The 27,401-nt window shown below is 30.2% G+C and overlaps 2 protein-coding genes, 1 long non-coding RNA gene and 4 other non-coding genes across 7 annotated transcripts; all 7 read right to left on the reverse strand.

Moving 5' to 3' along the window:
* Positions 1 to 7,243: 7,243 nt before the first annotated feature.
* On the reverse strand, positions 7,244 to 8,028 carry LOC126669614 (lipid transfer protein EARLI 1-like). Its single transcript, XM_050363120.1, has one exon. It carries the CDS (start codon positions 7,969 to 7,971, stop codon positions 7,366 to 7,368), a length of 606 nt encoding a protein of 201 aa, XP_050219077.1. The 5' UTR covers positions 7,972 to 8,028; the 3' UTR covers positions 7,244 to 7,365.
* Positions 8,029 to 13,372: 5,344 nt separating this feature from the next.
* LOC126669592 (lipid transfer protein EARLI 1-like) lies at positions 13,373 to 14,405 on the reverse strand. Its single transcript, XM_050363099.1, has one exon. It carries the CDS (start codon positions 14,349 to 14,351, stop codon positions 13,560 to 13,562), a length of 792 nt encoding a protein of 263 aa, XP_050219056.1. The 5' UTR covers positions 14,352 to 14,405; the 3' UTR covers positions 13,373 to 13,559.
* A 3,103-nt stretch (positions 14,406 to 17,508) lies between these two features.
* LOC126670869 (U2 spliceosomal RNA) lies at positions 17,509 to 17,703 on the reverse strand. The gene has a single exon (XR_007638861.1). It is a non-coding gene; the product is annotated as a U2 spliceosomal RNA (small nuclear RNA).
* A 522-nt stretch (positions 17,704 to 18,225) lies between these two features.
* LOC126669734 (uncharacterized) lies at positions 18,226 to 19,593 on the reverse strand. Its single transcript, XR_007638543.2, has 2 exons — positions 19,259 to 19,593; positions 18,226 to 18,728 (listed from the first exon to the last, which is right to left on the reverse strand). It is a non-coding gene; the product is annotated as an uncharacterized LOC126669734 (long non-coding RNA).
* LOC126670885 (U5 spliceosomal RNA) lies at positions 18,857 to 18,975 on the reverse strand. Its single transcript, XR_007638874.1, has one exon. It is a non-coding gene; the product is annotated as a U5 spliceosomal RNA (small nuclear RNA).
* Positions 19,594 to 23,345: 3,752 nt separating the features above from the next.
* Positions 23,346 to 23,542, reverse strand: LOC126670870 (U2 spliceosomal RNA). The gene has a single exon (XR_007638862.1). It is a non-coding gene; the product is annotated as a U2 spliceosomal RNA (small nuclear RNA).
* Positions 23,543 to 25,849: 2,307 nt separating this feature from the next.
* LOC126670861 (U1 spliceosomal RNA) lies at positions 25,850 to 26,003 on the reverse strand. The gene has a single exon (XR_007638855.1). It is a non-coding gene; the product is annotated as a U1 spliceosomal RNA (small nuclear RNA).
* Positions 26,004 to 27,401: the final 1,398 nt, after the last annotated feature.

Consider the following 27,401-nt stretch of genomic DNA (forward strand, 5'->3'; position numbering starts at 1 on the left):
GTGAATAGTTTGTGATGTTTGGATTTCCAATTCTAATCCTGAAATTTTTTCTAGTTTGTAATAAAAATGCAATGATATTTAAACTCTAAAATTGTAGTAGATATGGTATCGTAGAAGTCGTGTCTAACTTTTTATAGTTTAATATGCCGTCATAACTCTGATATATTATTACGATAATAATGCGCATGTGTGTAAAACTGCACAAGTATGAGTATATCATCTATATATGTATGATGGCTATGTCTATTATATGAGATAAAGTTTTGAAATAAGTTGATGCAATAATGGTTATTACCAAATTTCATCATGAGTTTTTAACCAGAACATTTTAAAAAAGTTTAAAATGTTGAACATGATTTGAATAATCCACAAAAAATTTAGGGTTAATTACATATAAAATCAACACCTTTACACGAAATTGCAAAAATAACACGACCTTTAAAACGTGGCAATACAGGACATCACATTTCATTTCTTTTTAAAAACAATATGGACACATTTTTAATGACATTTTTTATGACGTGGCACGACATGTGGCACCCTCATCGAGTGTCTAAGTCAGTAAAATTTTATCTAAAAACGTGCCCATGTTATTTTTGAAAAGAAATGAAAGGAGATGCCCTGAATTGACACGTTTTAACGGTCGTGTTATTTTTGCAATTTCTTGTAAAGATGGTGATTTTATATGTAATTAACCCAAAAATTTATAGTGAAAGTAAGGCTTGTTACGGATTTCGGACAATTATTCCCACTTTCTAGCGTCAGTATCGATCCGAAAATCGAGTCGTTACATATATTATATACTAAAATAAAAAAGAATGACAAAGTTATGTTATATAAAAGGAAGGTGGCCTTGCATTCCATTATCTTTTATATGTGTATTAAACCCTCACGTTGCTTCGTGATAAACTGATTTTTAAAGAAAGTGAAACTATTGTATTAACTAATAGTATAATTTTAGAAATATTAGTAATAGTTTAATTATTAAGTATCGAACCGTATTTTTGTTTAATATATACTATACAGTACACAAATGTTTCTTTGAGCAGGTGCAAGAATTGGAAATTATAATTTTGATGATCACGTATCCAATTTCTTTTTTCAGAGATAAATTTAATTTATTGATTTTAAATTGTGTAAAGTCACTTTATTTCTTTAATAGTAAAGCTTACTCTATCCACTTTGCATCAGTGGATGCAGGGCCGGAGTCAGGAATTTTATGGGAAAAATTACACAAAAATTCAAAAAGCGTTGATTCTTTACAGAAATGCTAATTGAGCTGATTTTTTTTCATTAAATGCTAAGTTGGTATTTACATTGTAGAGCTGAAAACGGTAAATTATTACACCAAATACATGCCTAATCATATCCCTACATGTGGCATGTGGCATAAGATTAAAAAAATAAATAAAAAAATAGCACATTCACTGGTCTCTGGTTTCTTCTTCATTATTTTTTATCTTTTTCTTTTTTTTTCTTTTTCTCAAACTGCCATTTTTCCAAAGCTTAAATTTTCAAAGAACAAATCTTTTTATACCACTTCTTCTTTCTCCTTACTCTTCTTTTAAGTTTTCGAATTCTAATAGAATTCATAATTTGCATTCTAAAATTAAAAAAAAATGGACTGCAAATCAAATCTCAATCAAAACAATTGAAATAAATTAAATTCTAGCGAGAGCAAAATTGCAGATCTTACACCTTGCAATTCAAGTTGAAGGGTAATTTTTTCTTAGGGTTATGTTCTTCTCTTTTGATTTAATTTTTGGCTTTCTCAAATTTGAAACCCTAGTTTGCGATTAATTTCATGCTTCTATAAATAACGAGCATCCCCTGACAATAGAGCCAGAGATCCAGCGGTTAAGTAAACATAAATTTGTCTTTTTATTAACGATAATTGAACAACCAAACTATTCTTCTTTTTTATTTCATTCATTTTTTTTAGGGTTAGTGGGTTTTGTTTTGATTTCAAATTTTGTTGGGTCTTTTAATTAAAAAATAAAAACATCCCGAAGGAAGGTAAAGATGATGAGCGAGATCTTGTGATTGGCAACGGCTCCAAGTATAACGATGTAAGGTCTTCAAGTGAAATTTCAGAGCTTGTAGAAGAGATAATATGGTGACTGAAGAGTGAAAGGATAATAACAAATACAAAAAAGAAGCTCATGTCAAATATGATCCACTTGAAGAGAAGATGATATTCTATTTTAAATTTTACATATTACTGAACATATGCTTCAAATCCTATTTTCTCAATTTGATGTTTAATCTGCACTATTGTGGGCATAATTTACTTGGAAAATTTTGGTGACTCTAAGTTGGAAGAGGTTGTTGAGTGTTTTCATCTTACTGATTGTTATGGAAGAGCAACTGAAATATATGCTAAATGGAACTTATAATTCAAGTGCTTATTTGTTTGTGCTGGGTACTTTGAACTGTTTTTTTAGATGTATCGTAATTTTTTGAGATGAATTTAAGTTGTTTCTAAGATGTATCTTAGATGTTTCGGCGATATATCTATAAATATTTTAAAACGTATTTGACCTATTTCTGAAATGTAATTGAACTATTTATGAGATATGATTTATTATGTAAAATACAAAGTTGTAAATGTTTATATTTTTTTATATAAACTAAAAGGTTAACTTCAATTTGTGATAAATTTTATGACGTCATTATATTGTTATTGGTTCATCTTTTTTATTTATATATCATATATATACATATTAAATACATCACCCAATACATTATAGATGTACCACTGTTATTGCTGACACATCGTTGATACATCACAGATATATCAATCAATTTTTATACTTTTGAACTAGCCCATACAAGTGATAATTATATGATAACGCGATTTCATCTTCGATCATAAGTCGATTTAATTATTACGCTCGAGAGAGTGTTAGAAGATGAGACCATTAGTAGAGCATCCCCTCTTATGATACATTGCAGACTAATATTTTTAAAAACTATAAATATTTTTTTGGTAGTGAAGGTTTTTATATTGAATTTTTAGATGTATATAATTTTGTACCAGAGTTTGAATCGTGGAATGTGATATTACTTTATAATTGTTTTTGTCTACTGCTTTTAATTACTTTTATTAAAGTAAGAAGGTTTTGGGGTAAAGATGATCTTAAATTCCATTTATCTTTTCAACTCGAAGCATCACCTGATACGTCATAGATGTACCACCGGTACATTATAAATACATCAATAATACATCATAAATACATCAATAATACATTATTGATACATCGTTGATACATTATAGATACATCGATCGATTTTTATACTAGTGAATCGTACGCCATTTTATACATACTAGAAATAGTTCAAATGCATTATCGTTCACATATAATTTAATTTATGAGACGTGTGTAAGATGTGTTAAAAGGGTATTTGACAGATATATCATTGATATCTGATGTATACAATTTTTGATATATAATACATCATACATACTTTCTTAATGTATAATTTATATATTTTTATAACATTTAACAAATATTTTTTAATATGATATACCATAGATACATTTCAGATACACGTCATATATTTAGATAGATATATGAAAAAAAATACTTAAAATATGATAGAAATATCTTCTATATACATAAAAGATACACATAATTTTTATTTAATGTTTTTAATAAGTATATTTAAAATGTATCATATGTATCGATAAGTATCTGAAATGTTTAAATTCGTCAACAACATAGTCTTTCCAACCATTTTTTAGTGTTAGCCAACTGAGTCAAATATATCATTTATGCATTTTGTATGCATTACATGATTATATATTAACATTATTTGCTGATGTTTTTTCTATTTTTTTATATAATTGATGACTTAATAGTGTATTTTTTTAAAATGTAAATATGTATCGGGGTTGATTTTTGAAATTGATTTTCATTTGTAAAACTTTATATTTTTTCTTATGAATTTTCAAATATATATTAATAAATTTGATGAAGTGGATAATATTGCTTTAGTTCTTTTTTGTGTGTATATATCATGTATATAAAGATGTTTATATTGAATAACAAATTAAGATGTTATTGATGCATGAATTTCAATTAAAGTATATGATACATGTATTTTTAATTTAACATATGTTATACGTACACCTTAAGGACACATTACTAATACATATAAATAATATGAGTATATATATATATTCATACTTGTTTTAGAAATGTGAGAAAATAATAATCAAATACGTGTTTGATACATTGCTGATACATAAAAAATACATAAATGATACATATCCAAATATTTTTTGAAATGTTGACCAATGCTGACGCGTGACTGACGCACGTGTAAGACGCGCGTCAGACGCGTTTTGACAGTTGTTTGACGCGTTTAGACAGCTGTTTTGCACGTTTTTTTTGTTATTTGAGTAAGATATGTGTCTCTTATTTAGTGGTTAGGTATAACATGTAAACTTTTCAAATTTTTAGGTGTTAGTGTAATAAATGAGTTTAGTTAGCATTTTTGTAAACTTTGTTAATTTTTTGTATAGTTTTATAATCTTCTCAATTTTATATGGGAGGGGCGGATCACATTCATTAGCAATAATAAAATATTTAAAAATAAATAATAAACCAATAATTAATGAATATTTAAAATGCAAACAAATAATTATAATACAAAACGTCTCTTTTTCGGATCACGGAAATCGTTAGTGAACGAATCTAATTTAATTGTTTTTTACAATTGTAAAATGTAAAAATTAGATATGATAGTCTTTAAAATTTTGAGTATGGACTTTATAATTTGTTAATAGGCACATAATAATAACAGATTTTATAAAGAGCTAAAAAGTGGAGGGGGCCAAATATGTAATGGGGTTTATAATTTTTAAATTCTTTGAATTTTTAATATTAATTTTATTTTAAAAAATAAATTGGGAGGGGTCAGGACCCCTTCCACCATTAACCTGCCTCCGCCCCTGAGCGGATGACTTATTACCAATTTCATCAAATGATAAAATAAATAAAGTAAGTCAAAAATACTCTAGAATAAACCTCTCAATTTTAGCCAAAACATTCCCGATTTAATAGACAATAATTTATGGTTAAGCATAATAATTAAAAGTCCAAAAAAACTAAAAAAAATTAAAAAAATTTATAATTTTAAACATAATAATTAAAAGTACAGTCTATGAGGTTTGTGTTTGGGTCATTCTAATAGGAAATTAGGCTCAACACTATGAAAGCTCATAATAATCTCAAAAATACGATCCGGCCTTTCCGCTTGCAAAAACACGTTGTACTTTATAGAAAAAAATTGTATTCATTATCATCCTACCCCCTTCTAATTTGTATTCAACTTACAGGTTAATTACTCTGAGAACAAATTAAGGATTCAAATGCACAAAAATGTATAGATTATTACAATTAGAGCTGCATTGCATACCGGTCAAAATAGTAAGTTTATACATTTTTTAAAATGAATCCATCAATAAAAAATAAATATAGAATATCTTAATTTAATATTTTATACATTTAATTATTATGAATAATTTATTAATTTTTTTATAAATTTAAATTTAAATCAAAAAAGAGAAAATTGGTCAAATCATTGGACCATTAATTAACATAACTTTTTTTTGTTTGCTTAGATGGAGCAGAGATATAAAGTAGGCTTAATCACCAAAAAATGCCAAACCTATACGTTTTGTGTCAATTATAGCCAAACCTTTAAAAATCACCAGATTTAGCCAAACCTTATATGTTCTGTTTCTTTTTTAGCCATTTTTGAATCGAACCGGTTCTTTTGACACCGTGTCGTCCACGTCACCGCCAACTAAGCAATTGGCTGGCATGACAGCTGAAATATTTAAATAAGGTTTGGCTATAACTGACACAAAAAATATAGGTTTGGTATTTTTTGGGTGAATAAACCTAATTTTAATTTCAAGCCAATTTTTAAATTTAATAATAAGTAAATTAATTATATCATTTATGAAATTTATATATATTTAAAAATAATTAATATTTCCTATTTAATACTAATTAAAATTAATTTTAATTTTTTATTAAACCTAATTAAATCTAATAAATTTATATTATAATATATTTTAATGAATATGTAATTAAAAAATGAATTAACGTATTACTTAGGAATTAATATTGAATTAAATTTGGTGAAAGGATTTAATGTTTATGATGATTTTAAACTTGATTTAGTATTTTTAATGTTGTTGAGATCTTGTTATGACTGGATTTAGGTAATAAATAAAATAGTTATGTGTAAATTAAGGTAATTTTTTGGCTATGCCGAGTAAAATGACATATGCGTCTATGCTTATAAACATTATGATATATATTGATTACACCGCAATGAGCTTCACTTTTTAAAGAAAAAAAATGAGAAAATAATTAAACTTGTCCTTTAAATAAACAGTCTATTCAGTAATTATCTTTATGTTTATGTGTGCATATTTGACTTATGAACATTGTCGTATGTTTGTTGTGTATATTACTCTCAGATTGTTCGTCGGAAGACGAACAATTGGGTCTCAAACGGCGGCGATGTCAAAGAACCGACGACTGGAATTTAAAATAAATAAATTTTAAGATTAATATGACATATTTTGTTTTTATTAGAATTTAAATTAATTATATATCCCTCAAATATGTAAAAAAATTATTATAATTATTTAAATTTAGTAAAAATAAATTAATTTTAATTAGCGTGAAATAAAAATATTATTTTTTAAATATATATGAATTTTATTATAATATAATTAATCATTTAATTATTTAATTTTAAAATTAGTTTTATTTATCAAAAAGTACCAAACCTATTCATTTTGTGTCAATTATAGCCAAAGCTTATTTTAATATTTCAGCTGACATGCCAGCCAATTGCTTAGTTGGCGGTGACGTGGACGACACGGTGTCAAAAAAACCGGTTCGATTCAAAAATGGCTAAAAAAGAAACAGAACATATAAGGTTTGGCTAAATCTGGTGATTTTTAAAGGTTTGGCTATAATTGACACAAAACGTATAGGTTTGGCATTTTTTGGTGATTAAGCCTATAAAGTACAGTAACATAGAGGCTTAACACCAGTAATTATCCTTAATTAATTTGCAATTGGAATGTTTAATTATAGAAATTTAAACAGAAAATGAATCCAATTCAACAACACATCATACAGATATAGTGAATGTTGAAGAAGACAGGGAGCCTTCCGTCAATTCACAAAAAAAAAAAGAACAAAAAAAAGAATAAAAAAAAGATAGACAATAAATAAATTATTAAAGAATTTCAATGGCACAAGATTAATAATTCTCAAACCTGAAACACAATTAACAATTCCAGAAGTAGAATTAAGTAAAGTGCAATTTCTATTATGCACAATAAAATCCTTCGGGTACCTGTTTGCCACAGTAGTTGAGCAACAAGCTCAAGTTGATCGGAAGATTCAAATTAACGCCCAAGAGACTAGCTTTGATAGTAGTACAAACGCAAACGGCAGCTTCAAGATCCACAAGATCACCGATTAGGCTACAACAAGGCGAATGTGGTGGGGTACCAACTGTAACGCTCAACAAATCTTTCAATAAGCCAACACATACACCCAACTTAAGAGTATCTCTCGGACATTTAGCTGGTTCAGAGTATGGGCTACTTGTGTAGTCAGGTGCATAATTTATTGGCTCTGCTGTTGTTGGGTGGCTAGAGTAATCAGGTGCATAGTCGATTGCCTTTGGTGATGTTGATGATGGATGAGTAGAATAGTCGGGTGCGTATTTCATTGGCTCTGTTATTGTTGGGTGGCTAGAGTAGCCAGGTGCATGGTCGATTGCCTTTGGTGTTGTTGACGATGGATGACTAGAATAGTCGGGTGCATAGTTCATCGGCTCTGATGTGTAATAGGTGGAACTAACGAGAGTGAGAAATAGGAGACTAAGGGAGAGAAGAAGGGAAGTGGAGGCTACAATTTTTGAAGCCATTAATTAGAACAATTGGGTTTCTAATATTAAGTTTCAGAGAGTTGATTTGATGGAAATGATATAACTTTGATAAGAGTTTTATAGGAGAAAATCTTAAGCATAATCGTCTTTTCAAAAAATATCATAAAAATCTGATTATTGCCGGAAGAAAATATGTAGTTGTGGGCTGCACATCTTGAGTCATGCTTTCGTTAGTTTGTTTCTCTAAATTGTTTCTCTAAATCATAATTGATATACATAATCTACATTGGTAGCAGGGGGTGAAGATTATATACAAATCTTTTCCAAATCCTTTCCATTAGAATTTAAATCTTCGCATTTTCTGTTAAATGGCCAGCACGATATTGTGATGTAAATTTTTTACATATAACATTTCAGCAAACGACAAGTGATTGTCCATTAATTTTACGAATTGAAACAGTTATTTATATCTATAAGATATCTGGTCCGACGTGAATTTACTTGTTTTGTCTAGTTAGAAAAAAGATTCTATATCTTTTGTTGTATTGAGATTAGAATATAATTATTCATTTTAAATTAGTGAACCAGACTATCCAAATTTAATTTAAAAATATATCTGTTAAAATAGTTAAAGTGGATATTTACAAATGGTCTAATCACTCAAAAACTCATGACCTTTAGAATTTTTTCAATTCCATCCCGACTTTGAAAAGTTGTTAGTTTTACCCACTTTTGAATTTTCCGTTTTCAATTGTACCCCAATTTGGCAATCTTTAAAGTTTTTTTTACTTCAAGGATCAAATCATCACAATAACTAAATTTAAGGATAAAATTATATTCTTTTTCATTCAAAAAAGTACAAATAAATCCTTAAACTTTAAAAATTAACAAAAAAAATAAAATTAAATTTAAACTAATTCAAAATTTTAATTAATTTTTTAAATAAACTAAAAAAATACATGAATTAACTTGCAACTTCAAATCTGTCACCGTTTTTTTTTTCATTACTGGCCACTTCAGACCCGCCCTCAAGCCCCCACCTGAAGACGGCTCGTCCTCCCTCCATGGAGGATGAGATCTGAACTCGTCCTCCATGGAAGGAGGACGAGCGGGTCGTCCTTATTTTCAGGTCATGCCCTTATCCGGGAAAAATTCCTACTCTTCGTCTCTTTTGTTTTTCTTTTCTTTTTTCTTCCGCTTTTTTACCCAGTCTTTTTTTCTACTTCATTTTTTGCTTAAATTCCCCACATTTTTTTTTAATTTGTGGATTATCTTCTTCGTTTTTACTTCTGCTATTTTGGCCTTTATTTTTTGTTTTTACTTTTCCTTCACATTATGTGTTTGAATTTTGATTTGCTGCGATGGACCAAAATCCCATTTCGCTCAATTTTATGTTCTTTTCTTTCAATGAAGATCTAATTTCCTATTTCATTTGTATATGTATTAAAAAACTGATTTTTAATTTTTATAGCATTTTAGATCCCTTTAAAAAAAACCTAACTGTAGTGAATTGGGTGTATTTAATTTTACACTTTTATGGTTTACTCTCCGTTTTTTTAATTGCCCATTTAGTAAAATTTATTTGTCTCTAATTAGTTGTCCATTTAAAATTTTATTGTGATCTTAGATATTATTTTCCAAATTTACCACTTTTTAATAAATGACTCCATGAGTCAATTTACAATTCATTTATTAACTAATAGGATTATATTTGTATTTATTCTTATAATTTAAGATAAAACACGCAGTATTTTAATATGTACAATTTTGGCTAAATGGACAACTAAATAAAAACGGAAATGTATTTAGAATCTTAAATTTAAGTTTTTTGAAGTATAGATTGGAATTGCGAGGTAAAAAACTTGAGCTTAGGATTCTTGAATTAAGCTGCTGAAAACGAGGTCTGTAAATTGAGTTTTAAAGAAAACCCTTCAATCCAATAAAGTTTGTAGTGTTGATGGAAGAATTGATGTTCGAGCAGCTGAAAGGTGCAACCTTAATTTTGTGTTTTGAATATATAATTGTGTCGCTTTTGCCAATATACGTTATCCAAATATGAAAATTGAATAAATAATATTCATGTCGGATGATTGATATTAGTGGTCTTTAATTGGAGTTGTCTTTAATTGGAGTTGTTTTAGCGAAGCAGTTTAGTAATATTGATTTTGTTTTTATAAGGCGATCTGTGAATCAAGCTGCGCACATTCTTGTGCAAAATGCATGCCTCTGTCAGGTCATCAGGAATGGTTTTCGAACTATCCTGAATATCTTACGTCTGTAACCGTTTCTGATTTGAGCTAATAATATCCTCCTTTTCATCAAAAAAAAATTGGAGTTGTGGTGGGGAAGCTGAAATTTTGTTGCCAACGGAATTCATTGCTAGCATGATCTTGGATTTAGTCCAAAATTTTAATTTTAGGCTAGAGGAGAACTTATCTCAATTCTTTGAGTTGGAAAGTCAGCCTTATAATTTGAATTTTACTTGACATGTTGCTCAGGGTTAAAACCTTGCTTGAGTTTAATGAATTTTTCATTTTAAAAATTAACTTTTTATATTTATTTAGATTGAATTAAATTAATTAAGAATTTTGTAAGGAAGAAGGCTTTGTTGTACTATTTATAATATTAATGTCAATTTAGAATATAATTTAAAAATGAAGAATTTATTTTAAATATTATTCAAATGAAAAGAGGTTAATTTGATGCTTAAGGGTAGAATTGAAAACGAAAAGTGTAAAAGTGGATAAAATTAACAAAGTTCAACGTTAGTGTGTAATTGAAAAAAATTCTAAAGGTGATAGGTTTTTAAGTGATTAGGCCTTTATAAAATATCCTATTTTTGAAACTTATTTACACCATTTTTTGTCATCCTTTCTTAATTTCCGTCGCTATCTATTTTACTAACTTATTTACAAAAGTACCCACTATATATAGAAGTTTTATCTTATTTTAGGTTAAATTTTTACATAACCACTCTTCTTCTATCTTAAAATTCTCTCTTATTTTCTTTTTCTTTTTCGTTTGATTTTCAATTTGTCTCTTCCGGTTGCTTTTCCGTTCGCGCTTCCGTTTGTCTACTTCCGATGGATTTTTTGTCATTTCCGGTCGTTTTTCCGTTAGTCTCTTCCGTTCGCGCTAGTTCATTCGTCTCTTCCGTTCGCGCTATGGATTTCTCGACATCGTTTTTATATTTGTGTAGTTTTTAGGTTTTTTATGATGATTTAAACATTTTATAAATAAATTATTGTAGATCTATAATTTTTTTGTTTATAAATTATTTTATTATTCATATAATTATTTTATCTTTCTCTTATTTCATAGATTTGTTTATTGCTATGATTTTGTAAAGAACAAATTGATTTATGTGTATTTGTAGTGATTTTATAATATATTTACGTTATAGTGTATCTTTGGTGTATTTATATTGTATTTCTGGTGTATTTCGGGATATCTATGTTTTTAGGTGTATTTCTGCCGTTTTTTATTATATCTATGGTGTATTTACAGTGTTTATGGTGTATTTGCAGTGTTTTTATGGTATACACCACAAAACACTACAAAAATGCTATAAATACACTATATATACATTATTGTTACACTATAAAAATATTATAAATACACTATATATACACTATTGTTAAACTATAAAAACAACATAATTACACTAAAACGCAATATATACACTATAATATACTATAATTACACTAAAAACACGATAAAAAAATAAAAAAAAATCCAGAAAAAAAAATCTACAAAAAAGAATAAATTATTAAAAGTGAAAATAGGTATTTGTGAAATTTTAAAAAAATATGTTTCTTAAATAAAAAAAGTTAAAAAAGAAAAGTCAAAAACTGACAGGTAAAGTTGTAAATAAATTAAAAAATAGTGTATTGTAGAAAATTACGACTAGTTAAATTTATGGATATTTAAAAGGTTTAATGTTTAAAAAAAATCAAACTGATACAATCAATTCTAACCAAACCTTATAAAATGCTAATTTTACCAAGTTTGCTCTTTTGGCTTTCAATCATTTATCCAATCTAATGGCCTATCAATGGGTAATTGATTCTTAGGCTATCTAATTTTTTTTTTATTATTTTGATAACTGAACTTTATTTTCTTTCATTGTAATTATTAATTTTTTTTTTCTCCTTTAGAGTGGAGTTTTTAGATTAGATTATGCATACATGATAAGTATTTGGGTAAAAATAAATAAATTTTGGATGCCGCCTGAGCATTGTTTTGCTAAAAAAACAAAAATGAAAGAAAAAGTTTAGTAATCCAAAAAAAAAGTTTAGTCATCAAAATTAAAAAATAAAATAAAAATTGATACCCTCATGAATAATTTCCCACCTATTCATTTAAAAACAAAATTAGACTTTTTTGAATTTCATTTGTTCATATTGTTTTTCTCATTATTGTTCAAATTTTCAAACATAACCGCGAAATAATTTTTTTATTTTAGAATAATAAAAAATTCATTAATAGAGAAATAAAAATACAACTTGATAAAATATTGAATAAATCAATATATTCAAGAGGTACAATCATAGAACATCAGTATAATAACATAAAATTATATCTACTTTCTTCAATCACGTTGACGGAGCTCATTGAATATGCAACTCGGCGACCGTCCGCTCCACTCAAACGTTATTTAAACCAAAAATCGACTCTTTTGTCTTTGAATTAGTCTGATTGAGAGAATATTAAAAGTAAGATTTCTACTGATATCACTTCAGATCTACGCTCTGTAGATAATTCCATCAAAAAAATAGTAAAACTCATAAAATGTAAGAGCCAAAACTCCACTAAGGAAGACAAAACATCCATAAAGGAAGAAAGAAAAATACCAACATATCTCAGATCTGTGATCATTGACGCAAAATAATCTAAATATGAGATTTGAAGAGAAAACAAGAGGTATGGAGGTGATTTTGAACCAAAAAACGGCCAAAATCACCTCCTTCTTGCTGCGGACAGGCTTTTAAAAAAGAGAGTTTAGAGATATGAGAGAGACTTTTGTGTTTATAACCGTGAAATAGTTATTTCATGCAATTCACACTCTAACAGAGAAAGGAAAAACCGGATGATACGATTTGTAAAACATGACTCCCTTGCAATGAATTGACAAACAATGTTCTCGATTTACTCTTATTCTTGAAAACTCTTCTATTTCATGCCTTCCACAAATCTCACACACCAAAGAACCAAACTAATTGATAAAGCTCTCAGAATTTTTTCTTCGAATAACTAGACCATTGAATTTAATGTTTTTATTATTTTTACGACTTGAATGTAACTGGTACAATTCACAAAATTAATAAATCAAAATGATAAAAAAAAAACTTATTCAAATTTTTCTTGTCAATTTCGTTATAATTTTGGATATATCAATGTGTACAATGATTTAATATTGTAAGAAAAGAAAAGAATGAAATTGAACTTAAAAAAAATCAAAAATAGAATTCTTCATAAATTAAAAGGCATACAATTCAATTGAGTAAAAGATAATAATTTTAAAATGGATAGAGAAGATGCTTCAGTCTATCACTGGAAACAGAATGAAAACTGAATGAACTTATGGCATAATTAACCAACAAACACACCCGAAAGAAAAAGTTAACTTAGGCGCATTGAAATCCTTCCGGCAACTGTTTGCCACAATAGTTGAGCAACAAGCTCAGGTCCACTGGAAGAGTCAAATTAATTCCCAAAAGACTAGCTTTAATAGTTGTGCAAAGGCAAATAGCAGCTTCAAGATCAACAAGATCACCAATAAGACTACAACAAGGAGTATGTGGTGGAGTACCAAATGTAACACCCAACAAACTTTTCAATAAGTTGACACATACACCTAATTTAAGGGTATCCCTTGGGCATTTAGCAGGTTTGGCATACGAGTGGCTAGAGTAGTTGGGTTCATAGCTCATTGACTCTGACGTTGTTGATGAAGGGTTACTTGAGTAGTCAGGCGTAGAGTCCATTGGCTTTGGTGTTGCTGATGATGGATTGCTTGTATAATCAGGTGCATATTCTACTGGCTCGGGCGTTGATGACGGATGGCTAGTGTAGGTAGGTGTATAGTCTATTGGCTTTTGTGTTTCTGATGAGGATTGGCTATAATCAGGTGCATAGTCTATTGGCTTTGATGTTGATGATGGTTTGCTAGTGTAATCAGATGTATAGTCTTTTTGCTTAAAAACTGTTGATGATGGACTGCTAGTATAGTCGGGTGCATATTCTTTTGACTTTGGTGTTGCTGATGATGGTTTGTTAGTGTAGTCAGATGTATAGTCTTTTAATTCTGATGTAGGCTGACTAGTGTAGTCAGGCGTATAGGTAGAGTTAACCAAAGTGAAAAAGAGGAGATTGAGGGAGAAGAGGAGTGCCCCATAAGCTACAACTCTTAAAGCCATATCTAAAATAGTTTGATGGAGTTTTTTTTTTAATTTTCAGATAAAACTTTTTATGAGCTTCGAGGGATGATGAGAATTGGCACTGAGGGTAAGGGATTTTATACATGGAGATTAAGTGCAACATACATTTTTTTAAGTTTGGAAATGTAGAGGGTTATATTCAAAGTACATAGATAGTAGTGTGCACAAATTAGTTGCTGACGAGGTTTATAAAATCATGTCCATTTTCAGTTTACGTGCTAGCACATCTTTAATTTTAACACTATAAAGTGAATATTTAGAATATATGTAGATATTGTTATATTCGACAGATTAGTTGGCAAGTTATGGAGTCGAGGAAATTGTTTTTTCGGGTGTATTATAATATTTGATAATAATTGTTATAATATAATTTAAAGAAAATAAAGTACATATTCAAAATCATGATTAAATTGATCAATATATATTGAATAAATATTTTTTTTAAATTTAGTTCAATAATTTTATATTTTAAATAAAGGGCTATTTTTTTAATGCCAAATGTTTGCGGGTTTTATCAGTTATGACCAAATCTTTTAAAATTGTCAGGATTAGTCAACTATGGGATATTCAAAATATTTTCTAATCATTTAGGCTAATCATGTATATAATAACTTAGGGTTAATTCAAAAAATAGCTAAAATAGATTCTGAATATACTAAAATGGGCTAATCTTGACGATTTTGAAATGTTTGTCTATAATTGACAAAATCCGCAAAGATTTGTTACTAAAAAAAGATTAGCGCTTAGAATTAATTATATCCAAATAATGAAAAATTATTAGACGCAACCGTTGCGCCATGTCATTCGTGCAACAAGCCAATGATGCGTTAGCCATGTGGAAAAAGTGATAATAAAAAAATTGAATGATAATTAAAAGATTCCCTATCGCAAATGCTCATTGGCTTGTTGTAAATATGACATGGCACAACCAATGCATGGGATAAACACTCCCAAATAATAAATAAAAGATGATAAACTTAAGGGATAATTTGTCAAATTCACTATTTTGAAAAATATTTACCACTTTGTACACCATCTTTTCATAATTTCTCACTCTACACTAATAATAAACACATTTACAAAAATATCCTATTATATATAGAAGTTTTATCTCAATTTAGGTTAAAAAAATTCAATCCTTCAAGTTTTTTGTTGTGCATCGATCTAATCCACTTGAATTCTGACAAGTGAATCGCTAGCTTGTCACCCGAATGGGTGTTTCTGAAAATCATCATTGAATGTTTCATTTACTTATCACTTTTTCCACCTGTACGAAAAATAGGTATATGCTCATATAATGGTTTGATAAATCATAAAATATTTATATAGTTATTTGAAAATATATTTAATGAAAATTCAAAATTATACTCAATTATACTTTAAAAATGAATCAGAAATGTGTTATTCTTCAATTCTATTTACAAATTTTATAGTACAATATGTTTTTGATATGACTTGATTTTCAATAATACAAATTCTAAATTTTAAACTGAACAAAATAAATTAAACATTAGTTTTTTATATGAACTAAATTACATGAAACTAAATTAATTTTTTAATGTTTTTAAATTTATTTTGATATATTTTTATTTTAAATAATTAACATATTTATTAAAAATTATTATGGTTTAATAAACAATTTGAAATTCTTTTAAATTTTTTTTATTTTTTTTATAAATCACCAAAAGAGCAGATATGCTATAGACCATAAAACATCCTTAGCTTTGCAGAGCAAATGAATTTCAACTTAGCAGAGCAAGTTCTGAGGAAGCAAACTACAAACCCAGCAAAACAGCTAACTCAACATAAAAAAAATCCAGACTATTTACCAAAACATCTGCCATGCACATCAAAAATAATACAATTGACTAAACCATTAATCTGCATCGGCTCCTGCTTAAAAACCAGAGAATTTATTGCTCTCCCGATGTGATAAACAGCAGCTGCAAACATCATTCTTCTGCACTTAGCTTCTTTAGATCTTCCATTGGCCCTTCTTAGAAAAAAAAAATTTCACTTATGTCCCATGAATATGCCTGTCTACTGATTTTCAAATACTCCAAAGTCTTCTTCCAACCCTCTTTAGAGAATATACAGTAAAAAAAAAAGCGTCTGATGTTTTCAACACGAGCATTGCAGAAACTGCAAATATCAAAATTAACCACATTCCAAATCTTCAACTTATCTTTTGTCATCAACCTGAAGGAAAATCTTGAAATGTGACCTGGATACCAAATGAGAGGAGCCCAAACCACTTTTTCTTACTGTGGATTCAAACTCTTCCAAAGAATGCTAATTGAGAAGATGCCATCTCTTCTAGTTTTCCATAGGACTTTATCTTCAGTCTTAGAATCAACTTTAAAGTTATCCTTTACAAAATTCCAATCATTAAGAGTATATTCATCCATAGGGTCTGGTAAGCACTAGTTGTTATTCTTCCAAACTGAGCCTTTTATCATAACTTCTGAAAATCTCTCAGCAAGGATCTTCCCATTTGGCCATGGATCATGCCAGAAAAAGAATTTTTCTCCATTCCCTAACTTCAAAGTAAGGGCATATCTGATATTTGATTTTAGTAACTTTATATGGACTTTATTGAAAGAAAAACAAATTCAAGGTTCAAATTAAACTTTATTTTTGAAAAATGAGTATAAGGCTCTTTAATTAATACTTGAGTTCGGCTGGAAATTAAATTCGAATAGTTTGAATTCAACTTATATTTTTTAAACTGATGCTGCTGATTCCGTAGAATTCGCGAGTTGTTCAAGTCGTTTATGCACCTACACCTCTTCTTCTCTTCACTATTGATTTTGAGAGTGAGATAGAAAATGATTGAGTCCACCATTTGCTATAATATGGCCACAGAATTGAGCTGCTCATCATATAACGATTCTTGCAAGAATAGAATAAAAAAAAGAAAAATGTTCCCATGACTACTGCTGTTAGCAGGAGTGTGCTGTCTTAAATTTACAATTATAAAGTTTCTTAATGAAAACCTAATTAATACAATAAATTAATTTGCCTAGGTTAGTTAAATTGAAGATACATTTTTTTTTATAACGGAGACAACACTGGATCACAGAAGGCATATACAAATAATGGAGAATTGAACAAGTAAATCATTTTACTCGATTTGGTGGGGTGAGCCAGGCTAGTGCAGTAGTGCAACACACAAGCGACACATGCGAACTCCAATAGCAAGCTATTGTGATGAGTTCTCCCCCTAGAAAAATGAATTTAATATCATGTGAGTCAATGACTCACTATCAGATATTAAACTGATAAGAACAGATACTACACTTGATCTTAGCCAAAAGGCCGAGAAAGGTATGCTCACTACATCATTGCAATTTTAGTTTTATAGGCGCTCTTACCAGTCACTGTTTCGTTGGCTTTCAATGTGGGATTTTATAGCTATAATTTTTCTGTCATCTCATCTCTTTACCAGTATGAATCATTTCAACAATAGAATGAAACTGAACACAAAATCTGGAACTTGGTCTATTTCTTTTTGTGAATTTAATAGATAGCAAACAGTTCTTACATGAACACTGCTTTATCCAAAGGAGAGAGACTAGCTACTTTAATTGATATTAATTAAGTATGTTTATTTTTGTGTCCTTTATTCATGATCATGGATTCCCACAGGCGGAAATTTATTCAACTAAGTGTTTCAAAAACCATAACAATGGCCGTCGATAATGAAAACGCGCTGGTTTTCACAGTTTAACCGTTTTGTGTGAATTTTTGGTTCAAAGCAGTGGGGCTACCTTTTTTATTTTTATAATGAATCGAATTGGACTCGCCTCTAGTTCACGGTTGAACCAAGGTTAATAACCGATCTAACTTACAGTGAAAATGGAATGTACTCCCCCGATTTGACTGTATGCTCTGCTCGAAAGAGCATGTAAGAAAAAGATTTAACAGAATCCATTAAGTGCTCTACCAAGACTTAACTCTTATATGAAAACATGATGACAATATTGAGATATATTTTGAGGGCATTAACAAGTTCTATTATCCAGTCTACCTCTGCAAAAGAACGGGAGACACCTCGTCGAGTTGCTGAATATTATCTCTCAGTCTGTATGAATGTGCGTACAGTAAGCTTGTGACACTACATGGAGCTTTGGCAGCAAGAAATCCACATTATATGAATCAAAACAGGAACAACATCGAACATCAAAGCCACAGTGCGATGCAGAAAATGTGATAAATCATCTCCGGTCATTCTGCTTCGGCCTTATCAAACCTTTCTTTGTTCTCTAAGGCATTAAAAGACAACACAAACAAATTATCATCCATTTCCTCTTCATAATGAATTCATTTCCTCTTCGAAGAGGCCATTAGCCACCACTTGCAAAACAACGTAAATATATAAGAGCTGGAAAATTAGTATCTGCCTTTAATACCAGTTCACTAATGATTAGATGATTTAATTAAAACAAAAGTAAAAGAAACTTATACTTGATTTGATAAAGGGTGTCCTCCAGTAAAGGAGGGACCCTTACAAAAATGAGTGTATGCCATTATAGGCGGCAGGCACACGGTATTCTTTAGTAAAAGGCGAAAGAATAGTTCGCTGTGTGCTTACCGCATGGCTGCATGAGATCTATAGGAGTGTTCTGCCAGCTATTTTAAACAATAGAAACAATTGGTTTGAGCTTTTAAAGTCGATGTGGGAAATTAAATCTGATCTACAAGACTACAACAGCCTATCGCTGACATGAATTTCATATCCTTGTATTTGCGACTCAATGCTTAATATCCAAATGGAAATACATCAACATCGCAGACATAATTAAACAAAATCAAAAGATTAATTTAGAAACATTGGGACATTAGCACAACAAAAATCTCAAAGATTAATAATTAAATAGTCTCACCTGAGTTGCCGAGATTTAGATTCTCCGTAATTGGTTGTTAAAGCTGAATTGTGAGGAAGATTGAAGATGAATCTGTTTGGATGTTTGGAAGATTAAAGATGTGTTTAAATACCACTGCCGCTTTCATTGAAGAGAAGTATTAGTTCATATGAAGGAGCAAACGTAAGGTTTGCTGGAGAGGCGTTTTTGTTCGGATGAAGGCGCCAGTGGCGGAGCCACGTTATGGATAAGAGGGGCATTTGCCCCTTTTATTTTTCCAAAATTACAAATTTCTCAAATAATTTTTTTAAAATTTAACGTGTTATTTAGATAATTAATACATATTGACCCCCTTAATTATATAAAAAAAATTAAACTATATATATCATATGAATATTTTTTCTATTTTGCCCCTCTTAATATCGATTTCTGGCTACGCCACTGGAAGGCGCGAATGTAACGTTTGCTTTTCAGATGTCAATGAAGAGTGTGTAACATCTTTTTAATGAATACTAACAATTACTCTGAAGAAATAGCAGTTAAAGGAGCACAACAGAGTGCCTAAGCTTTTTGAAATTTTACAAGTCCACAAGTCCATGCGTCAAAATAATAAAGTGTCATTTGTTACATTTGTGTTAAAAGTTTTTTGGAAGCTCAAAATTATAGTATGGTATAGATGTAGATATAGATTACTTAGTTCCTTCACGACTTAAAAAAAGTCAATTGTTTGCTCTCTTATGTTTAATTTAATTAAATGTTATTCTCTTTTTTTTTTTTGCTTAATGCGTCATTTTGTCAAACTTAAAACTTAATTTCACCTAGGAATTTATTTTTCTTTCAAATAAAATCATAAAATCATGAAAAAGTCCAAATAAAATTTTACAGTTTACATATTATGAGCAATTGATGTTTTTAGGACCCAACTCGCTCATGCTTATGGCACCCATAGTAAAAATGTAGTCTCCATCCAGCTAATTTAGGAAATATCTTTTCTACTTATCGGACGTCCCTCCCACTTATGGATGCATAGGACGTCGTGCATCGAACCAAAAAATTCGAATTTATGAATATAATTAATTCTTGTACTTAATTAATTTTTCGATCTATCAGGCATAGTCCAAGTAAAATAATTCATGTTATACAGAAAATAGCAATCGCATCAAAATAGGGCGTCTGGAAGTAAATTCTGAAAAATAAATAACTAAAAAGTATAAGCAGAAATAAAAGTAAACATACATTAATGCATTTGACTCGACTTGGATTGCCATGGTGAGCGCAAAGCAAATATTCCTAAACAAGCATCTAATCTTTAGAATTTTCTAACACATAACAAATAAAAACAGATTTTATTCAAATTACATGCATAAAGCCTAGCTAAACTGGATGTAGAAGTGAGGTTGATTTTATTATTTACCATCTTGAAAGCCTATGCAACCATTAAATTACAGATTTCATGACAATCCAAGGGTTTCTATATGATTTGATTAATTTTGGACTTAAATTAACATGATTGTCTAATTAATCATGCTCATAATGGATATGAACATGCATTAAAAGTGATAAAAATTAACAACATACTCAAAATAGTAGTTGATATACAAAGTTAGATACTTTTAAACCTCTTTCTGGATGTCTTGTGGTCATCTATCATTTATCGGCCAATACATTCAAAATCGGGATCTGGTCACACACGAAACTTGTTCCTCTAGTCGACATGAGTCCATTGGATAAAACTGGAGTCGATCCCGAGTCCGAACGAAGTAGAAAACGCCAAGTGAAGTTGCTAGATCATAGATTTGACATCGAGGCCCATGATACCATTAATGACAATGGCATATGGTGCCATAGCTAATGTGGTAGCGACATGCTGACTAGGATGGGTTTAGAAAGTTACAAAAATAAACATACAACTAATTACATGTTTTATGGTTCGATAGGGGTGATTCCGACTTCGAATGAACTTGGAACCATAAAAACAAGGTTCAAGATCAATGATCTGGAGAGCTAGCAAAGCAGGGACCATGCCGCCAATTTATCTGGTGGCGGTGGAGCCACAACAAAATGGCTATGGCGCCAGAACTCCGGGGCTCACTTGGGTTCGGATCTCGACCAAAAAATATGCAAAACGATGAAAAAACACACAATTAGACTTCCGGAATCAACATTAAATCAAAATAACATATAAAAACACCCTAAATATGGATTTGGAAGCGAAATCAATGACAATCATGGCAAAACATGGCAAATTATTCAAGAACGCTAAAAAATCTAATCATGCATACTAATAAATTTTAATAAAACATAAATGCATAAATGACAATAGATATGTATTATAAGGACTGATTAGGGTCTTTAGAAGTACCGTTTTGAGACCTGAGGTCGTTTTCTGGTGATTTGGATGTAGAATTCACTATAAATCGTTGTGCAGTAATAAATCTTTAAAAATCTAAATCGTAAGAGCTTGATTTGATTCGTATTTAGTGGGTGGAAATTGTGTGTAAGGTGGCTGAAAATTGGGGTTTGTGTGTGCAAGCTAGGGTTTTGGTGTTTTTGTGCCCCCATTAATTATTGTGTTAAGGTGGTATCTGAAGAGGTTCGAGTTAGGTTATTGTCTAGATTAGATTAAAATCCTATTTTAGGTTATATGATTATTATTTTTGGAATGTACAATTTGTGCATGAAAAGCAGTGATAAAGTGATTGTTTTCGTCCCTAAAAGTGTCAAAAAGGACTTTTAGGGCCGCTAGGGTTAGGTTTTGCGCAATTTAATCCGTCACACCTGACATAACTTGTTGTACGGAATGATAATTAGTCTAATTCTTTAGAATTCTATCATAATCTTTTTGGAATTCATGTGTTATTATTTGCAACAATTGCGCTCCAGTCCTTCAAGTTTGTCGTTGTGCATCAATCTAGTCCAGTTGAATTCTGACAAGCGAATCGCTAACTCGTCACCCGAACGGGTGTCTTTGAAATTATCATTGGTAGCTTCATTACCTTATCACTTTTCCACCTGTACGAAAATAGGTGTCTGCACATATAATGATTTGATAAATCATAATAATTATATAGTTATTTTAAAATATGTTTAATGAAAATTCAAAATTAAATTCAATTATATTTAAAAAATGAATCACAAATGTGTTGTTCTTTAATTATATTTACAAATTATATATAGTGCAATATGTTTTTAATACGACATGATTTTGAGTCATAAAAGTTTTAAATTTTAAACTAAACAAAATAAATAAATAAATTGTAAAATTTATATGAACAAAATTACATTAACTTAATTAATTTTTTTATGTTTTTAAATTTATTTTGATATTTTTTATTCTTATTTTAAATAATTAAAATATTTATTCAAATATTATGGTTTGATAAGCAATTTAAAATTCTTTTAAAATATATTTCAATTTTTTAATAACTTTATATGGACTTTTTTGAAAGAACTTTATTTTTAAGGTTCAAATTATACTTTTTCTGAAAAATAAGTTTAAGGCTCTTTAATTAATACTTGAATTAGGCTGGAAATTAAATTCGAATAGTTCGAATTCAACTTAAATTTCCTAAACCGATCCTGTTGATTCTGTACAACTTGCTAGTTGTTCAAGTCGTTTACGCTCCTACACATCTTCTATCCTCTTCTATTCACTAGTATTCTATCACATCGGGTCCGAGAACAAAGAACCACAGTTTGGCATCCCCAGTGAAGTACATTGTGGCTACTGTTTTCAAAAAGAAAGATTTCTAGATGAACGTGTAACCCGCCTGCTGTCTCATTCAACTACACAATGGATTCATACGCTCTAAAGCCTGACAGATGACCAAAAGCAACATTTGAGAGACAGAAAATGATTGAGTCCACCATTTGCTATAATATGGCTACAGAAATTAGCTGCTCATCATATAACTATTCTTGCAAGAATCGAATAAGAAAAAGGAGAACGGTCCCATAACTATTGCTGTTAGCCCGTCTTAAATTTAAACGTACTACCTAAATTAGTTTGCCTAGGTTAGTTAAATTGAACACACATTTTTCTTTATAATAGAGACAACACTCCATCACAGAAGTCATACAAATTATGGAGATTATTTAACTTGATTTGGTGGGGTGAGCCAGGCTTGTGCGGTAGTGCAACACACAAGCGACACATGAGGAACTCCAATAGCAAGCTATTGTGATGAGTTCTCCCCCTAGAAAAATGAATTTAATATCGTGTGAGTCATTGACTCACATATCAGATATTAAACTGATAAGAACAGATACTACACTTGATCTTAGCCAAAAGGCCGAGAAAGGTATGCTCACTAACTCATTGCAATTTTAGTTTTATAGGCACTCTTACCAGTCACTGTTTCGTTGGTTTTCAATGTGGGATTTTATAGCTGTAATTCTATCATCTCATCTCTTTACCAGTATGAGTCATTTCAACAATAGAATGAAACTGAACACAAAATCTGGAACTTGGTCTGTCTCTTTTTGTGAATTTATTAGATAGCAAACAGTTCTTGCATAGTTGCATGAACACTGCATTATCCAAGGGACAGAGAATAGCTACTTTGATTAATATAAATTATGTTTATTTTTGTGTCCTTTATTCATGATCATGAATTCCCAGCGGTGGAAATTTATTCAACTAAGTGTTCGAGAAACCGGACCGATGGCCGTCGATAATGAAAACCAGCTGGTTCTCATGGTTTAAACGTTTTTTGTGATTTTTGGTTCAAAGTTGTGGAGCTACCTTTTTTTATTTTTATAAAGAATCGAATTGGACTAGCTTCTAGTTCGCGGTTGAACCACGGTTAATAACCATCCAACTATGCTCGGAAGAGCATGTAAGAAAAAGATTTAACAGATTTCATCAAGTGCTCTACCTGGACTTAATTCTTATATAGAAACATAAGAATATTGAGATATATTTTGAAGGCATTAGGAACGGGAGACACCGCATCGAGTTGCTGAATATTGTGGTATGCATCTCTCAGTCTGTATGAATGTGCGTACAGCAAGCTTGTGACGCTACATGGAGCTTTGGCAGCAAGAAACCCACATCATATGAATCAAAACAGAAACAACATCGAACATCAAATCCACGGTGCGATGTGATAAATCATTTCCGGCAAGTCTCGTTCATTCTGCTTCAGCCTCATCAAAGCTTTCTTTGTTCTCTGAAGGCATTAAAAGACTGGAAAATTACTTGTTCACTAATGATACGCTGATTTAATTATTAAAACAAAAATAAATGACTGTAAACTGAGTTAGTGAGCGAGCAAGAGACAGTCGATAGTTATACGAAAAATGAAACTTATACTTGATTTGATAAAGGGTGCCCTCCTATACAGGAGAGACCCTTACAAAAATGAAACTTATACTTGATTTGATAATGGGTGTCCTCCAATACAGGAGAGACCCTTACAAAAATGAGTGTATGCCATTATAGGCGAAAGAATAGTTCGCTGTGTGCTTACCGCATGGCTGCATGAGATCTTCAAGAGTGTTCTGCCAGCTAATTTAAACAATAGAAACAATTGGTTTGAGCTTTCAAAGTCGATGTGGGAAATTAAATCTGATCTGCAACAGTCAACAGCTAATCGCTGCTGACATTTTATGGTAGTTAGTTACATACTAGACTTGTTATTCATGAATTTCATATCCTTGCATCTGCGATTCAATGCTTAATCTCCAAATGGAAGTATACATCAAAACTGGCAGACAAAATTGAAATAAAATTAAAAGAAATTAATAGTGCATTTAGTCAAATAAATCTTATAAAATTATACAGAATTTATTCATAAATTAATATAATTATATTTAATTTATTTATTCATTTGCTAATGTTTTTTTAAGTAATTATATCAAATGAATTATTAAAATCAAACACAGCATTTCCTGATTCAATTTATTATGCAGGCGCCATTTTATTTCTATGAGAAATGCAATAATATTTTTATTTTTTTTTGAAAGGAATACAATAATATTTTAAAAACAGGATTTTTGTCTAGATTTTAGTAGGGGTGATTTGAGAAAAAAATTTGGATTGAATTAACCCATCTATTTGGGTTAAGTTCAGAAAATTATTTTTGCTTCAATCAGTCTTTTTTTTTAAAATGAGTTATTTAGTTTATTTGATTGCTTCGGTCAATAAAAAATTTAGTTTTGCTATGGTTAAAAATGAGGTTAACTGAAATACTGAAGTAATCAAATTTTCTATGTGTATTTTTTATACTTTTAAGTTTTAACCATTTACCAAATTAATTGGTAAATAAATCGCCTAATTTGATCGGTTTGAGCTTATATTTTAATTCCTTTCATTAGTTTAAATTTGTTAACTCGATTAATTTAGGTTATTTAGTTTTTAATTAAATCGGTTATCAAAGAAAAATACATCAAATTAAATCAACCAAATACCATTTGCTCAACATAGATTGGTATAATCTCTCAGTTTAACCGAACGTAATATAAAATACTGTAAAATTATGACATCTACATATTTTCACTGAGAGATGTTATTCAGTAAGTATTCTTTTGGTTTTTAGCATAGAGAAACAGGCTGTTCAGCCTTAAAACTGCGATTCATCATAAACAAAGAAAATTTAAAATCAAGCATTAAGAGGGGCCGCGCGAACGCAGGCCCCCGCTAGCACAAATTATGACGTAAGCTCTTCTACTTGAGAAGACTTTAGGCAGTTGCATCTTCAAAGTGCAATGAAGACCAACAAATTATATCATTACTTACTCTTGATATATTCATCTTGTTTTTTATGATGATGGATATTTATTTAATAAAAATTGGTGATAGTATTTAGAATTTGATTGTTATTCAGAAACAAGAATAAAGAAAACGGTATAGAATGCCTATGTGAGAGAACTAAGAAGAGACCTTTAAGAGAATGAAAACCCTAATCTTAAACAATTTTATATGTTTTTAGTTTGGGCTTTTTGTATTTGGGTCTTTATTTTTGTAGACTTCAAAAAGAACTCATCTTACAAATGGTAACAGGTAATAAAATACAGAACAAATGTGAATTTTAAAACTTTATAAAATATTGGATGCTCGATTTTAAAAACGGTTGGACCAGTGGTTCAACCGGTTGAACTTTAAACCGTTAGCTATACCGGTTCTGTCAACGATCCGGATTTTAAAACATTGGGTCAATTAATATAGTCCAACTATATTTTTTTTGATCTAAAAAGAATGGCCAAAGCCAGAAAAACTAAACACGCCTACACATACGGGAAAAAGAAACTCCCAAAAGATCTTCGAAGATGAGATTCCGGACTCCATTCGGAGGTTGGACGTGCACAACAGTGCCGATGTCGTGAGTGAACCTGTAACTAGCCATCCAATCAGCACACCTATTACCTTCTCTATAAGTGTGTTTAACGATAACTTGCCAATCTCTGTCGAGTAAGTCCCCAATGGCAGCTAGGATGCTAAGGTTAGCAGTAGCTCTTAAGTCTTTGCACAAAATGGCTTCAACACCTGTCTTACTATCCATTTCTAAAATAATCTTCTTGTAGCCTTTATTCCAAGCTATCTCAAGACCAACCAACGCACCCCAGAGCTCCGCTTGAAGAACCGAGCAACGACCGACATTCCTGCTGTAACCGAAGACCCAGTCACCAACTATATGAATACATGAATGTTATTCATTCTACTCTTTCTTTTTAACATCAACATAGTAAAAACCACAATTGTGGGTTCATTGATCCGGAGACATAGTGAATTACTCTTTCTTTCTTTTTTGATAATTGGGGAGGGGGAGCGCTTGTGGGAGGAATCGAACCCACGACCTAGCAGTTTGCTGACAGTGCTTATACCATTTGAGCTATATCTCGTTGGTATTACTCTTTCTTTTTTTGTACAATTGAGTTTTACTATTTTTCAAACCCGACCCGGCCATTAAACCATTGAGCAGAAGTGGAATTACGGTGGGTTTTGGAATACTAGAGATTGATGAATACGAACAATCATTTTAAAGTGACCTAATTAATTATTTTTTGAAATTTTTTGAGCCAAAAAACGATGTTGTTGGTCTAAAAAAGTCAAAAATATTTTCAGTCTAAAAAATATGGCATCCAATCTAAAAACGTTTTATGAAAAAAGTCAATCAGTATGTCGTTTGGCATAAAAAAAATAGTCGAACAACGTATCATTCGA

This window comes from Mercurialis annua, linkage group LG2 (genome assembly GCF_937616625.2).
Source record: "Mercurialis annua linkage group LG2, ddMerAnnu1.2, whole genome shotgun sequence".
In the NCBI taxonomy this organism is placed as follows: Eukaryota; Viridiplantae; Streptophyta; class Magnoliopsida; order Malpighiales; family Euphorbiaceae; genus Mercurialis; species Mercurialis annua.